Source organism: Eleutherodactylus coqui, chromosome 1 (genome assembly GCF_035609145.1).
Source record: "Eleutherodactylus coqui strain aEleCoq1 chromosome 1, aEleCoq1.hap1, whole genome shotgun sequence".
Taxonomy (NCBI): Eukaryota; Metazoa; Chordata; class Amphibia; order Anura; family Eleutherodactylidae; genus Eleutherodactylus; species Eleutherodactylus coqui.
Genome location: NC_089837.1, coordinates 254,088,999 through 254,105,099, shown reverse-complemented (window position 1 = coordinate 254,105,099; position 16,101 = coordinate 254,088,999). Strand labels below are relative to the sequence as shown.

General features: G+C 37.6%; 1 protein-coding gene across 1 annotated transcript in view; it reads right to left on the bottom strand.

The window, feature by feature from the left end:
- The window catches only part of SIM1 (SIM bHLH transcription factor 1), an 81,043-nt gene that overhangs the window by 39,517 nt on the left and 25,425 nt on the right, over window positions 1-16,101 (bottom strand). Inside the window, exons 2-8 of the mRNA XM_066591390.1 lie at window positions 7,236-7,318; window positions 6,372-6,461; window positions 5,952-6,060; window positions 5,758-5,843; window positions 5,096-5,295; window positions 4,818-4,924; window positions 232-379 (exon numbers count right to left, since the gene is read on the bottom strand). Coding sequence (XP_066447487.1) covers window positions 232-379; window positions 4,818-4,924; window positions 5,096-5,295; window positions 5,758-5,843; window positions 5,952-6,060; window positions 6,372-6,461; window positions 7,236-7,318 — 823 coding nt within the window. The remainder of the gene's footprint in view (window positions 1-231; window positions 380-4,817; window positions 4,925-5,095; window positions 5,296-5,757; window positions 5,844-5,951; window positions 6,061-6,371; window positions 6,462-7,235; window positions 7,319-16,101) is intronic.

Sequence of the window (16,101 nt, the reverse complement as noted above, 5' to 3'; positions counted from 1 at the left end):
ATTGGCCAATCTGGTTAAAATTAAGACACTCAGACTTTTCTGTACTGAAGAAAACCAGATGTCCTGTTTAAGTGCTATATAAATATCCCAATACATTTAACGTGTGAACCATGAAGAACCAACAAAGACATTTTTCCCTCAGTAATGTCAGCCAAAAACAGCGGAACATTAGCAAACAGAGACACTGTTTACCAGCTATGATGGAAAACTAAGATACCCAGGTTTACTTACGTGAGAACATAATTCACACTGACAATGCAATGGGGTCTGGAGGATCGACTGTTGTGCACAATTGTAGCATAGCTCTGCACCCACACCCAACCACCATGTTTTGCCAGGAATCGATAGTATTTAGTGGTGACTTGACCTTTTACTAGTACTGAAAAGAGAAACAAAAAAACGCACTTTGTTAACATCTATTTTCATAGTAACATAGTATATAAGGCTGAAAATATGACATATTTCCATCCAGTTCAGCCTAGTACCCCCAATGTTGATCCAGAGGAAGGAAAAAAACACCAATGAGGTAGAAGCCAATTTTTTTCATTTAGGGGAAACAATTCCTTCCTGACTCCAATCTAACATTTGGAATAATCCCTGGATCAACAACCCTTAGTTTCTTAATGTATTTTTATTATGGAAACTTTATATTTAAATTTTTATTTTAAGTTACTTGAAGGAGAATTAATAAGATTGATTGATAAATTTTCCTTTTTTGTACATAAAAATGTGACAATGGCTTAGGCTCCCATTACACTGACAGATTTCACTCGTTCGCTAGTACATGCTTGTTTATGCAGGTAGATAAATCATTCTTAATTTCTTTTGGAATTGCGTTCGCAAATCGTTTAGTTGTTCACATTTACTGTATCAGGGAATGTGAATAGGCTAAATGATCATTGTTCACACACAACCACGTGCAAGCAAGTGAACCATTATTATTATGTCTGCAGGAAATGAACAACAAATGAGAAGCAAATTAATTCTCATTTATCATTCAATCATTAGCAGTGTTTACATTGAACGATTATTGTTCAAATTTGCATGATCCAATGATTTTTTTTATCAATAATCCCTCTGTGTAAAAAAGCCCTGACTTCTTTGCTTAGTTACACGTGTGAAACATTTTGATGTGTTCACATGTCAACACTTCCTGTTTGTGCAAAGAAGATTGCAGATCCAAATCAACGTCCATGTGCACACATATACACACACAATCGCCACTACTGAGGGCTGTATGCATGTGGATGCTGATCAGGATGAACAAGGCAAAAGATAGAGCACAGACAGCGTTACCACACGGACAAAAGAATAGAAATTCTGTAGGACCTTTAACTTTAATTTAGGTACTTAACTCAACAAAGAAGTAAACAAGCAAAAAACGTCATACTCTTTAAATACATCTGATGACATTTTGTACATAATATCTGTCAATGTATTCTTTAATACATTCATTGAAAAAAAAGACAAACAAAAAAAATTTGTACAATTGTAACTTTTCATAGCCATATACTTCATTAAAGGGGTATCCCGGTAATATTAAGTTATTTCCTATACACAGAATAGGGAAAACTAATTGATTGGTGGGGGTCTGACCGCTATTACATCACCTATTTCCAGAACAGGTCCTATGTCCCCTTGAGAGACTGGTAAAATGAATGGAGCAGCAGTGCACAAGCTCCGCCACTGCTCCATTCATTTCAATGGGAGTGACGAAAATAGCCAAATTCGAGTGCTCGCCTAAATCCGGCACTCCTATCCATTTCAATGAGAGCACCGGAGATTGCAGAGAAATTAAACTCGGCTATTTTTGGTACTTTTATTGAAATGAATGAGTGCTGGCCGAGCATGTACACTTCTGCTCTATTGATTTTGCCTGTCTTAGTGGGGGTCTCAGTAGTCGGAGTCTCACCAATCAGCTAGTTTTACACCGTGGATAGGGACTGACTTAATATTAACAGAATACGCCTTTAACTATAAATAAATGTATGCAATGTATTGTACATCTCAGCCTAAAACGTCTTTTTTATACACTTATTTTAACGGAAAGATACATTAATTTTAAGGGAACCTGTCATGTCATATAATCATCACAAACTAAGTTTATATGCTTATAGTCCAGGGATGTGCTTTTCATACTTACCCGACTGCCCATTGCTTTACTGTCTGCCCAGGAAGCCGCCGCACCATACGTCAAAAGGATTACTTGCATGCGTAGTTGTGCATGCAAAATTAGTGGATGCAATACACAGAAAATAAAACCCATTGATTTAAATGGGTTTGCTTGAAATAGCTTTTTCTGCATGCGCATGTGTGCACAGAAAAATATAGGTCCTGCCCTATTTTTAAATGCATTCGCAAAACAAGGCTTCCAATTGAAGTCCATGGGAGGTGTGCAAACGTGCACAAAAATGAGCTATACGCTGTGCAATTCTGTGGGGAAAAAAATTTAAAACATCTGGACCTCCTTGCTAAGTAGGGTATGTTTGTCTGCTGTGCTTAAATGAACATGCCCTGCATGAGCAAAAAGTGCATAAAGGGCTCGGTCAGGTGAATTTTTAACACGTGTAGGCACGGGGGGAAAAAAACGCACATCGTGTGTACAAAAAAATCGCATGACCGGGTGCATTTGCACTCACATGTCCTATCTTTTGCAAGTGTGAATTTTAAGTGCTTCTAAATAACGGACATGTGACCAATGGAAAGCATTGATTCTAATAGAGCTGTTTTCTAAACGCACCTATACATGCGCAAAGAAAAATGCTCATCTGACCGCCGCCTAAATATGCTCATACGCATGCAAATCTACCTTATTCATAGCACAAATACATTACGTTGAAGTGTGCGCAATTGCGCATACGTCCGTGTGAAACAAAGATGTTGAGAACATAATATACAAACCAAAAATAATCACACCTGACACATTTACTTTTATAATAGCAATATTGAATTATCCAGTGTATTCCATAGCATGTATGTTAACATAAGGGCTAATGTAAAGGCCATGAAAGATTTTTGCATAAACTATATGATATTATTGTTCATGTGAACTAGATATGCAAGAATTGTAGCTTATATAATCTATTCATATATGTATAACAATATTATACAGAAATTAGAAAATTAGAACCTGGATGTCTGGCATATGTAATAGTGACGAATGAAAAGACAGCTGTTCTTTAACAAGATTTTCCCTTTTTTGTCACTTTGTACACAGAGAATCACGGGACAAAAGCCATTGAAATCGGGCTAATCAAAAGAGACAATGCTGGACACAATGGGGGTGTGAACAAAAGTGTGCAAGGGACTCCACACAAGAACTGCCAAAAGAAGAAGAAACACCCAACTGACAATTATCATTATGAAATGTCCCTAAAGGAAAGTGTAGTAACAAGCTGATGAATGCAAATCACAGATGAGTGTGCATGTATGCATGCAACCAACTGTGGGCATGCATTAGGACTTGTCAGTATTCCAATACTGTGCGCAATCATGTAGAGTAATTGCTTACACTTATCTAAAATATGGCAAATATTATGGGGAGCAATGCTGGAAATGGTATAATACATTTGGTGGGCTAGTTTCCCAATGTTTTTGTCATCCTACTTTGCTGCAATTTGTGCCAGTAATTTTGTTAATCTAACTGTGAGTTAGACAACTATAAGATGACACATCATTAATTAGCAGTTTAGAGCTGGTTTGTCTCTTTATAGTCTATTCTACAGCACTGACAGTCACATCTGTCAGTCCTCAAACCCTCTATGCTCCGCCAGCATGAGCTCATAGATCCTGCTGAGGCAAATGTGCAGTGAATATCATTGTGTTCATCATATGGTGATTTCCCTGCATTTTCCCATTGATGATAATGGCCATGTACTTTCCTATAGTCTTTATGGTCTGATAAATTGGAAACAGGCCATCTCTAGCCAGCAAATATTACAATATGAAATGTGCAGTGAACAATGCAATGTTCTTGCTTGCAGAACATATTCTACATATAGATAAGTAATTGAATAAAAAAGGTCTTCATTTAATGGTAATAGCACATTTAAGGATTATTCATTGTATTGAAGGTGCAGATCTCTGATCTATTAGGATAAACTTGTATTTGACTGTTTTTATTTAATTAAACTTCATGGCTCAACTACAGCATATAGCAAAGACATAAATGTCCATGACCTACTACCTCAAATAATGGTTATTTTTATGTTGTGAAATTATTGTGTGAATGTATGTAAGTCCCTAAAACTGCTTTCCCAAAGTAGATATTTTTCTGCTATTTCTGTAAAGACCATAGATGTCTTCAAAGGAGATAGCAGCACACATGAAGGGCCACCCATCTATTCAGACGCCGCCTAGCCTTACAGAATCATGGGACTTCAGTTCTCCAAATAGATAAGAATGCCAGTCCTGACTATCTGACATATCAGAGCAGCAAATGCAGCCCAACTCCTCTCCTGTCTTGTCTTGGGGCTTAGAGTACATGCTCTAAACATTGGAGACTGGTGGAGGAGTTGAGCTGTGTTCATTGCAATGGTATGTCTGACAACAGTGGCAGAGAGTATAATAAAGCTTGACTTATAATTGCTTTGAAACAGCAGCGGTGGAGTGAGTTAGCATACTTTGTCTTCTGTGAGGGGCTCACTAATGGCACTCTTGGCAAGGGGGAGGTCTTTGGGCTCCCCTGGCAAAAGGGCCCTGTCACAATTGTAATCCCTATAGCTATGCCACTGGTGTATAGATAGAAAGAAAACCGTATTTGCTAATTTTGCATAAGCCTACAGAATTAGAGGATGAATAATATACTGAATCCTTACATAAATGATGAGCGCACCGCAGATGAAATGTGTCACATCCATGAACGTGATGATATAGTGTCTTCTCAATAAGATCTTGAGGTTCATATCCAGTTAACTCTGCAACTCTGAGAGCAGAAACATAATTAAAAAAACATCCCAAATTCACTTCTATAGTTGTTATGTTATCAATATTTCCCATGCCCAACGTTTAAATTCTTTAGACTGATACCGTCAGTTTATGTTAAAACTGTATAACACATATCCTGCTACTAAATACTTGAATATGACAAACCTACCTGGAATCTAGAAATATGAGCTTCATATCAAGACTGGCTCTGAACATGAACATATTGCTATGGAGTTTGATCTCAGTGACTGCACTGGGGGGGAGAGAATGACCAACAGCCACCAAGCCTACATTTTGGTAACAGCCATCAAATGGAGACATGTCCAAGCTATACTGCCTGATTTTGAGATAACCACTGCAATGGATAACCTGTAAGACATAAGAATGAGAACCTCATGTTCCTGCCCATTAAAAATATTAAAAAATAGAAATAAACCAGCTCACCCAAAAAAAAAGCTGCACAAATATATGAAATATTCGATAAATTCAAGAAAAACAGAAAGGGTCCAGCATCCAAAAAATACGACCTTTATCATTAACAAATAAAATCCCAGTAGGACAAAGATAAAACATCCCTGACGTGTTTTCTGCCAACATAGGATCCTTAGTCATTCATATTAGAAGCCGTGTTTTTATGGATGCTGGAACCATTCTGTTTTTCATTAAAAATATTACTTTCATTCGTATCTGTTGTATTGCTAATCATATGACGCTACATTCACAAAAGCTGAAATTCAAAGGGTACAAGTAATTTTCAAGACTTCTACAGATAAATCACTGAAAACTGGTCTAAGAATTAACCAAAAAACTTCAGGTTTGGAAGTCACCTACCTTATATCCCCCACATGTTAGACCGGCATTCCTCTTTGCCAATACACACTTCATCCGCAGAAAGAAAGAACGCTCAATTTCATATTCTGAAAGACAAGTAAGCTAACATTAGTTCTTACTCGCAGTCTCCTGAATGTATCTCCACGCAGTTCAAAGCCTCCATATATACACAGTAAGGACAGGTGATGATTTACCCTGGACAAAGTGGGAATGATATGGTTGGTGAGCTGTAAGCACTGCAGTCATTTCATCATGATCAGCCGGATGAATGTACTCATAGATGCTATTTCCAGTCAATTCTACCTACAGGAACAAAGGAATACACTATTATCAATTTAATGTAGTACAAATTAAGAAAACAATCACCACATAATGTACCTGGGAAAAGTCAAAAAGAGAAAACTATACAGCTTTTCTAAGGAAAGATAAGACACAGAAGGGCAGTTATACAGACAAATACAATTGTAAATGTAACTGCCTTCCCACCAGATCTAGGAACATTGGAATAATTTACTGTATATTCCTAATCTATCACTACTTGTTTGATAAGATACTCACATTAAAACCTGCAAGTATGAGTGATCTACAAGAACAAATAGTCACTCATTGCTTACCTGTGATAAGCCCAGATGAACCGAAGCAGTCTCAGAGATATACATGATTTTCCCATCAGGTGCCACAACAAAGATGAAACCATCTAAGGTCTAAGCAGGAAAAAAGAAAATAACATAATCAGAAAATGCAGACTCCCTGATCTGAATACCTAGAGTGCAGCAATTTAAATACGATTTACATTTTGAAAGCACTTGGGTGGTCAGATGTCCCTTCACCCCTAGTTTAAACAGCTCATTGTTGAATCAAACATGGTTTTACTCAAGAGAGTGCTATATAGGAAATGGGTTTAATCTTCTATTGTTTAATATCTCAAACGTTTATTACCTGTAAACACTGTGAAGATATATGACTCTCAGCAGGGAAAGTGACTTTAAGCTACTACAATGTAGAAATCGACTTTACAGACTATTCTGCCTCTCATTTCACTGGTGTCTGATACGCAGTGTATACAAGTAACAACAGGGGATTAGATATGTATTTTCCTAAACACAACAATCATTCATTCCATTATAATCTTATTTCCCAGACTTTTTATTCCATAACAGCATAGTAAAATTGAACTCAGTGCTTTATGGAAGAACAGATTACATACACAAGGCAGTACATGTATCTACATTTTCCATAAATGGAAATCTATTAAAACAACACACATTTCACCAGATGTTAACAAAGTAAGAAATATATGTAAATACCACCTGTTAGATGTAGCATAAGGGTAACACTGCATATATTCTATGGCAATGTGTTGAGAGGTAAAACAGGTAGAAGTTTATAAGTTACACCATTTGATAATTAAATGTTCACTGAAAGGTCTGCGTTTGTTAATCATTAATTGGCAGTAGCAATTTCCCTGTATGTTTTACCTGTAAAAGATGAGATCCCAGTTCTCGACCAACATTTTCTAAGGTACTCGATCTGCTGGAATGGCCCCAGGCTTCTCCAAGCCCTGTATGCATAAACAAACAGAAAATTGGTGAGAAAGTTGGAAGTGGACTTCTGGACCAGAGGTCATCTGCTACATTATCTCATTGCAAATAGCAGCTTTTCATTCTAAGCACAATGTATTTTAAAGACTATTGACTGTAGACAGAAGGCAATGCCTGACTTATAAAAACTGTATACATAAATAAAATGCACAACCTTAAGCCTTATGGTGAAAGAGATACAACTGATTCTGTTACTCCCTGAGCTAGTAGGATCCATTCATAAGAACAGGAATGAAAATGAATGTTAACAAAAAACTAATTTACATAAACATTAACTATTAAATTGCATCTCGCAATCCCCATAAATATGGAAGTTGGATATTGTTAAATAATCACTGCCATTTCATTAAACTTATGTTAGTATGAAAGCAAATATGAAAACTAGGAAAGTTGTAATTTACTTTACTGAAACTGACAGTTTCTACCTGAAAAGTCATTAAAAAGTGTTGTCTTCCTTTTAATATGCTGTCCACTGCCTGTTGTCAACTGATTGCAGAAAGTGTGGGAGGGGCTTAGTTAGCATAAGGGAGCTCGGTGTAATACATACAGCTCATACAGCCTGTTCTTCCTATTTCCTAAGCTGCTACACTCCGTGCTTTGGAAGTAGTGTACAATCTCTCCTCCCTCCTCTTTCAGCCCTGTACAGTAAGTAGCCTTCAGTCCTGAAAAGGCCTGTCCTTCTACAAACCTACCATGCTGTGTCTGCTGCAGAGCTGTGTTAGCCTTGTGCTAGTATGGTAGCTCTCACAACATTCAGTGAAGAGGTGGGATTTCAGATTGTGAAATGTAGGTGGCAACTAAGTTTCAGGAAGTGGCAGCACATTTAGTACTGACAGACCACTCAGGCAAGGTTACTGCTCACTGAAAATGAGTGGTTGGATTATAAATGTGCAGCAGCTCTGTGGCACTTTTCAGGAAAATAAAAAAGGTTTGCACCCCAAATCACATTTCTACACAATGTGAGGCATATGAGGTACATAAGACAATGTATTAATTTCAGTATTTGCTGAAAAGACAGGTGCACTTTAATTGTACTTTGGTACCCTAACACACACTAATGATAAGACCCTTTATAAAACAACAGTCCTGTTATTAATACTTAAGGCTAGAGTTCCAGCAGATAATAGAAGTATAAACAAGCTAAAACTAGTACATAAACAAAAAACAAATAAATAGACAGAGATTATAAAAGGTTCATTTTTGTGCCCTAATGACCAACCAATACTTCAGTTTTTCTCATCGCCACTTTCCTAGACCCATAACTGGTCAATTTTTACGTCGACATGCCCATATGAGGTCTTGTTTTTTGCAGGACAAGTTATATTTTCTAACGGCATAATTTTGGGTTACATATAATGTGTTGTTTAATTTCAATTAAATTTGGGTGGGAATTGGGGAAAAAAATAATCCTGCAATTCTTTTTTGGATTTCATTTTTACAGCGTTCATCATGCAAAATAAATATTGTGATTAGAGATGAGCGAACATGTCCGTTACGGACACATCCGAACCCGGACACCGGCTTTGCCGAACACTGCAGTGTTCGCGCGTAAGTGTCCGGGTCCCGCGGGGGGCGGGGAGATGCGCGGCGGCGCGGGCGGCAGTAGCGGGGAACAGGGGGGAGCCCTCTCTCTCTCCCTCTCCCCCCCACTCCCCGCCGCACCCCCCCGCGCTGCCACGGCGGCCCCCGAACTTTTTCGCCCGAACACTGAAGTGTTCGCAAAGTTCGGTGTTCGGGCGAAAAAGGGGCGGAGCCGAACGTGTTCGCTCATCTCTAATTGTGATAACATTTTTCTCTTGGTCAGTATGATTAGAACTCGTTCAGATGAGCGCTGTTTTCAAGCCGTTAGCAACGAGAAAAGATCGCTGCTATAGTCCTAAAAAAAATCGCGTGAACGGGCTACTTCAAGTTTGCACTCGTATGTCCTATCTTTGTTAGGTCCGCGCAATTTTGCGCGCCTAACATTCTTTCATGTGAAGGCTTCTGTAGGATCCTACTGGTTCCTATTAGAAATGTGTTCTGTGCGCTGCTAAAAGTGCAAAAACAGCACTCGTCTGAACAAGCCCTTACAGTTATACCTAATTAATACAATTTTTTCTCTTTTGCCTTATTTATACAATAAAAAATTAGATTTGCTTTTCTGCCGCTGTATTTCAAGAGCCATAACATTTTATTTTTCCATTGATGAAGCTATATAAGGTCTTTTCTTTTTGGGATGAGCGTTTGTCTACATTTATCTCATTTTTGGGAACAGATAACATTTTGATTAGTTTTTATTTAGAGATGAGCGAGTATACTCGCTAAAGGCAATTGCTCGAGCGAGCATTGCCTTTAGCGAGTACCTGCCCGCTCGAGACTGAAGGTTCGGGTGCCGGCGAGGGGGAGCGGTGAGTAGCGGCTGTCAGCAGGAGGGAGCAGGGGGGAGAGAGGGAGAGATCTCCCCTCCGTTCCGCCCCGCTCTCCCCCACAACTCTGTGCCCGCTGCCGGCACCCGAACCTTCAGTCTCGAGCGAGGGAGACACTCGCTAAAGGCAATGCTCGCTCGAGCAATTGCCTTTAGCGAGTATACTCGCTCATCTATATTTTTATTCCATTTTTTTTTCTGAAGACAAGATTAACAAAATCTGCAGTTCTGAAATTCTTTATTTACGTTTTTTATGTAATTCATCATGTGGTATGATTAACATGTTTAATTAATTCTGTGGGTCAGTAGGATTATATTGACAGCAAATTTATATAGTTTTATTTGATATTTTGATACTTCTGTACACTAAAAAATTGTCAATGGTGCTTTGTGAAGACTTTTTTTGCAAGATGAGTTATACTTTTTGATAATATTATTTGTTGATTAATAAGACTTTTTGATCACCTTCTATTCTGTTTTTTTTTTGGCAGAAAAAGCAATATTTGCCTTCTTGGACATATCTTTGGTATATATATTTTTTACAGCGTTCATCATTGGGATTAAGTATTGTGCTAACTTTTTCCCGTGGGTCATTATGAACACGACAATACCAATTTAGTGATTTTATTTATAGATAAAAAGGAAAGTAGGGGGAGTTTTGACTTTTTATATTTTTTTATAAACTTTTCTTTACTTCTTATTTTACATGGGGACTTGAATGTCACTAATAATTGTTCCTATAATACATTGCAATACTTCAGTACTACAATGTATTACATTGGTATATGCAACTCTGCCATTGTAGATGTCAGACCTGGAGGCCATTATCAAGCTTCCATATGACATAACAACCCATCGGGCCCTGCAATCAAATTGTGAGGGTCCTATAGGCCACATAGAGTGCCTCTTCCTGTGTCAGCCTCTTACATGCCATGGTCACATTGACTGTGGCTTATAAAACGTTAAATAGCTAGGATCAGAGGTTTCTCCACTCCTGGGATTTAGACAGTAAAAAAGGTCAAGCATCAGAATAAGGCCCCTTAGTGACTGCTGTAAAAAAAGGGTATTGGCAGTCACTAAGGAGTTAAGACACCACATTCACACTGTAAGCTTGTGATGTAAATATCCATGAATTTCATCAGTCCATGATTAATAAATCTATAGAATATAATCTATATGGAAAAATAATGGAAGTAAAAGGGATCCAAGTGGGACCAATCAGGGGCAGCTACCGCTGAGCCAATGAGAGGCAGCAGTCACTCACCCATTCATGAATTCATGAATGGGTGTGTGAGTGAAACCTGCCTCTGAATGGTCAGGCTGTGACCAATCAAAGGCAGATCATTCAGCAGGCGGGGATTTTAAAGCCCCGCCGGCTGAATAGTGCCGAGAAGCAGTTCAGGAGAACTGACAGCGGCCGCGGCAGAACTCCGGCTGCAGCGGAAAGGTGAGTATACAATTTTTTTCTATTTTAACACATTTTAGGATGAATTGCCGGGAAGGGCTTATATATTTAAGCCCTTCCCGACAATTCATCCAGCGCTCGCCGGCAGCCCATTGCTTTCAATGGAGACGGTTGTATTGCCGGCTCCATTGAATTCAATGGGCAAACATCGTTCTTCTCTGCCACAGCTGTTACAGCTGTGGCAGAGGAGAATGATTTGTCTTCTATATGTTCTCAATGGGGCCGGCGCTGCTGCCGCCGGCCCCATTGAGCGCATATAGAGAAGAGAACAGGAATCGCAGATCGCACATAGGTGCGATCTGCGATTTCTGTTCTATAATTTATCGGACGAGCGCATAAAAAGCGCTCATGTGTCCGATACCATTGCAAAGCAATGGTTTTATGAAATCGCCGGACGCATGCGCATGCGCAAATCGCGGCTAAAAACGCCCGTCTGACTAAGGCCTAAAAGAGTATATTTATAAAAGATAAATTGTGCTGTCTCTACTTTCACTTTTGGGACACTTTAAGAAATACAAGTTCCTACTAAGTACATGTATTGTAAATGAGGATATGCTGTTTTATAATCCTTTAGCTAGTGATAGAGAAATCAATATGCAAACAAATAATTGCTTTATATTTCTGTCTCATATATTATATCTATCAGTTTTCATAGTATCATACTATGTAAGGCTGAAAAAAGACATATGTCCATCCAGATTTCCATATCCATTTATAAATCAATCAGTCATAATTCATTTTTTATTTGACTTCAGTAGATTATAGCATTCCTCCGAAATGTATCTTACAGTTTATAGGCCTGGTCTGTAACTTATAGGTTGTGATTTGGTGTAGAGAAAGCATCTGAAAGCCAAAGAGAGGAACTAACCTGCAGTATTACAGGAATGTAGAAGTGGCTGGACCCTTCTCATATTAAATAGGATCCATTATGAGCTATAACGAAAAAGATCCTAAGACGATAATGATTAATGAACAATAATAATTTCTGTGCGTGCCAGCAATTAAAACCAGATTAATGTATATTTTCCTACATGCCAGAGATGATTACTGCACATGTCAGAGGCATCATGTATCCTCTTTCTAATGTCTATAAAAATAAGGTGCATGTAATAAAAAACAGGAACTTTCTCATTACCTGACTGTATAATGTGTTGCTTCCCCGAGCTTCTCGTCTACACTTAATATTTAATAATTGGGAGCCGTATGATATACCTTAGCACACTTTTTCTGTGCTCTAACATTTTTTCTGTTCTCTAACAACCCTACATGGCGCAAGAGCGAAACTTCAGCAGACAGCGGATTCAGTGAGAGTGACACCTGCCTGACCGGACAAGAACGAATAAGAAAAAGGCCTATGGTAAGAAACGTTTCTTACAAGACATATCCGTTCTTGACCTGTGGCTGTTGCCTCCCTGATGCCCAGTGACATTTGGCTGTCATGCTATGCTTTCATTCTAAAGAACTTGAGAGATGGTATATCTTGTGGTGGATTTTCTGTGTGGTGTGTCCTTAGACTGATGACTGAGGTATATATATGTATGTATATGTATATATATATATATATATATATATATAATTTTATTTATTTTTTTTAATCAGGCTCTAGACTTGCACTGTTTCATTGTATAAATGCAATGTTGTGCAGGTTCTGTATGTAGTGCGATTTTCATTAGAAACAAACGTGGACTTACCACTTGACTTATTTTGGGCGACCAGTAAAATCTTATATGACAGGAGGTCAGAATACAGTAAAATTGGGGATAGTTTAATTGACTATGTCGGGGTTGCCCCTGCTCATCACTTAATGAACTTCTGCCCACAGAGTGTGTGTGTAGCATAGATAAAGAATGCAAAAATGGTATGGCTTACCTATGAATAGTAAATTTACGAGAGACTGGAAGTACATTAAGAAACTGATAGTAGTGTTTTACTCTTAATTTGCATGTTGTACTCCTGCCACAGGCTATTACCAGACCTTGGACTTTCATCCAAATTAGATGATTATATGCTCCTGGTTTTGCCATGGTTGCGTGTTGTCCAGACCCTCTTCTTGCTCCAATAGCCAGAGAACATTGTAATGTGATGCGTAGATTGTAATATGTGTAGTACAGGTAAATTTGAACAGTCTGAAAGGGTTTGTTTTTGACCCCTCAGGTGTTTTCTTCTGTTTTTGAATCTTGAATTTGGTATTGATCAGGACAATAGACATACTCTGTTGCTTATACTGCCTGAATTTAATACCTAATAATTGGGAGCCATAAGATATACCTTAGTACACTTCTTCTGTGCTCTAACACTAACTTTGGATTTAATCTCCATCTTTTCAGTTTTATTTAAGATGTTGCAAGGAACAACCTGGGAGAAAATAGCTACAAAATCTAAAAAGGCATGCAAAGTTTAAAAAAAAACAAAAAAAATACAATTTTTTTAACTGATACACTGTACAAAAAAATCTGGTCAAGTAGCTGGTGCTTTGTTCTCATGAGAAATAAGCCTAATTATTACCTATTTCCCATTGAAAACACATTCACGAGGTGAAGAACATGCCATCTGGTACGTATCTCTATGGCCACTTTACAGTTCCACTTGAAGAGAGCATTGTTTGCTTACATGTACAGTATACATCTGTATAGTATAAGCGACATATACTGATTTCTCTCTGTACAAAAGACTACAGAAGCACAAATATTCACATGTTGTCCCTACACCGGTATTACATTGCAAGATATCTTGAATGATACAACAGCATTGGTTGTTCATGTGGAAAATTATTTTCCACTGTTTTAAATACCATTAGTTTGCGCACCACTGCACATATATTTTCTTGTTCTATAGCCTTTGAATACTAATAACAGAGAAACAAATGTTTCAGCTATGACCAATGAGTGGAACTGATTGTTTTAGGACATAGATATAGGCCTAATGATGGTCGTAAAACATGTATTTTCCAAATGGATCATTAATAGTAACTATAAATGTACTAACATAATTATATCTCAATTTATTACTGTTTCATCATATAGTAACTTGTATATATAGGTGAAAAAATGTAATGTGAGTAAAGTAATGACTCAATATTGGGATTAATATAAAGAGAATAATTATCAATGGTTACAATGTAGAACTTAAAGGAGTTGTGATCAATTTATTTTTGTGGGACCTTCCAAAATGGACATTTAAAGAAATTAATGACAACTGAATAAAAGGACTTTGAGGAACTTGGCTGAAACACATAACTGTTTTTAAGGTTAGACTCTACACACACAAAAGGTCCTATTAGAGTAGCCGATTCTTTGAATGAGTGAACAAACGAGTGACATCATCACTTACTCGTTCACCCTAAGGCAGCCTGTTTAAACAGGCAAATGCATGATTGGCATCCTCAAACAAGAATCGTTCAGAATTGTTCAGTCTCTGTATAAGTGAATGAGAGGGACTGGACAATTGCTGTTTATACCAAATGATAAGAGAACGAGCCAACGATTATTTTTTACGCCTGCATAAAATGAGCAACGAATAAAAAGCAAATAATTCTCATTCATTATTCAGTCATTGTCTTGCATTGAGACCGAACGGTAATTGTTCACTTTTGCTTGTTTGAACAAATTTTTGTACGATAGCCATTACGTCTAAAAGCACCTTTATTGTGTGTCATTGAGTCACTATAATTCGGATAAAGAATTGTAGGTTTGTGATAACATAATAACAATACATATTAAGGCTTGCGAAATAGAAAGAAAAAGATGGCACAAATATGTCAAAAAATATGGTAGGAAACTATTGTTTCCATTTTTTTCTTCAAATACCAACAGTTCCAATAATTTAAGGCAAGTTTCTGTATTCCTACATATCACCTGCTATACATCACTTACTTCAGGCTAGTTCTACCACAACCTTATAACAAATGCTGCAGTTTTAAGATCATTACAATGAAAAAAACTATTTTGTTGACTTATGATATAGAATTAATTCAATTTAGAATAACTAAATAATTCAAAAAAGAATTCAAGATATTAAGTGACTTAAGCCAGCTTTTGGAGTAAACTGCATCAAAATTGGTGAAAAACATGACGTCCACCAAAATCACACAAAAGCTTAATTTTTCTCATTTTACTCTTCAAAGTTTAAAAATATAATGGGAAAAGAGGCATGGTTTACTGGGAGAGTGTGTGGTCAACAACTTTTAGGCAAACTTATTACTAAAGAACAAAATGGTGCAAATTGTAGTGGAAATCTACACGTGGTCAGAGGATGCATATAACATATTTTAGGCAAGACAAAGCCTTACTAAAAAATGCCTGCTTCTTATATAGCAAAGGTCGCCATATGAAGGTCTTCCTTAGCAGAAAGCAGCACAGCACAGTATAGTAGAGCACAGTAGTATAGGACTCAAAGATCTTTCTAATGTCATGACCATGTGACCAGATGTGTGGGAGGAGTCATACCGAGCCTGCAGGAGATTACAGCTGGAAAGATATTTTTACACTGGCAACCTCTCTAATGCATTCTCTTTAACTACGGTATTAAGCAGAGCTGTATGTGTGTAGTTGTGCTGTGTATCTAGTAGGGATTCATCTGTGTAGTAGTGCTGTGCAGCATGTAGCATATCATAGAGGGAGTGAAAAGTCACTTGAAGAGATTTTCCTGGTGAAATTTTAATTTACTTTCTTTTAAATTGTGCTGGCTAGACTGTAGTAGACTGTTCACGCAATCTTTACAGCACTATAGCTACAATCTTTTCTTGCAGCTATAAAGCGCTAAAACAGCACTCGTCTGAATGAGGTCTTAGTCTGTTTACAGGCAGCAGTTAGCTTGTTTACAGAATATAAGTCCTTCCATGAAAATCATCCTTATCTGTAGAAAAAGAAAAAAAA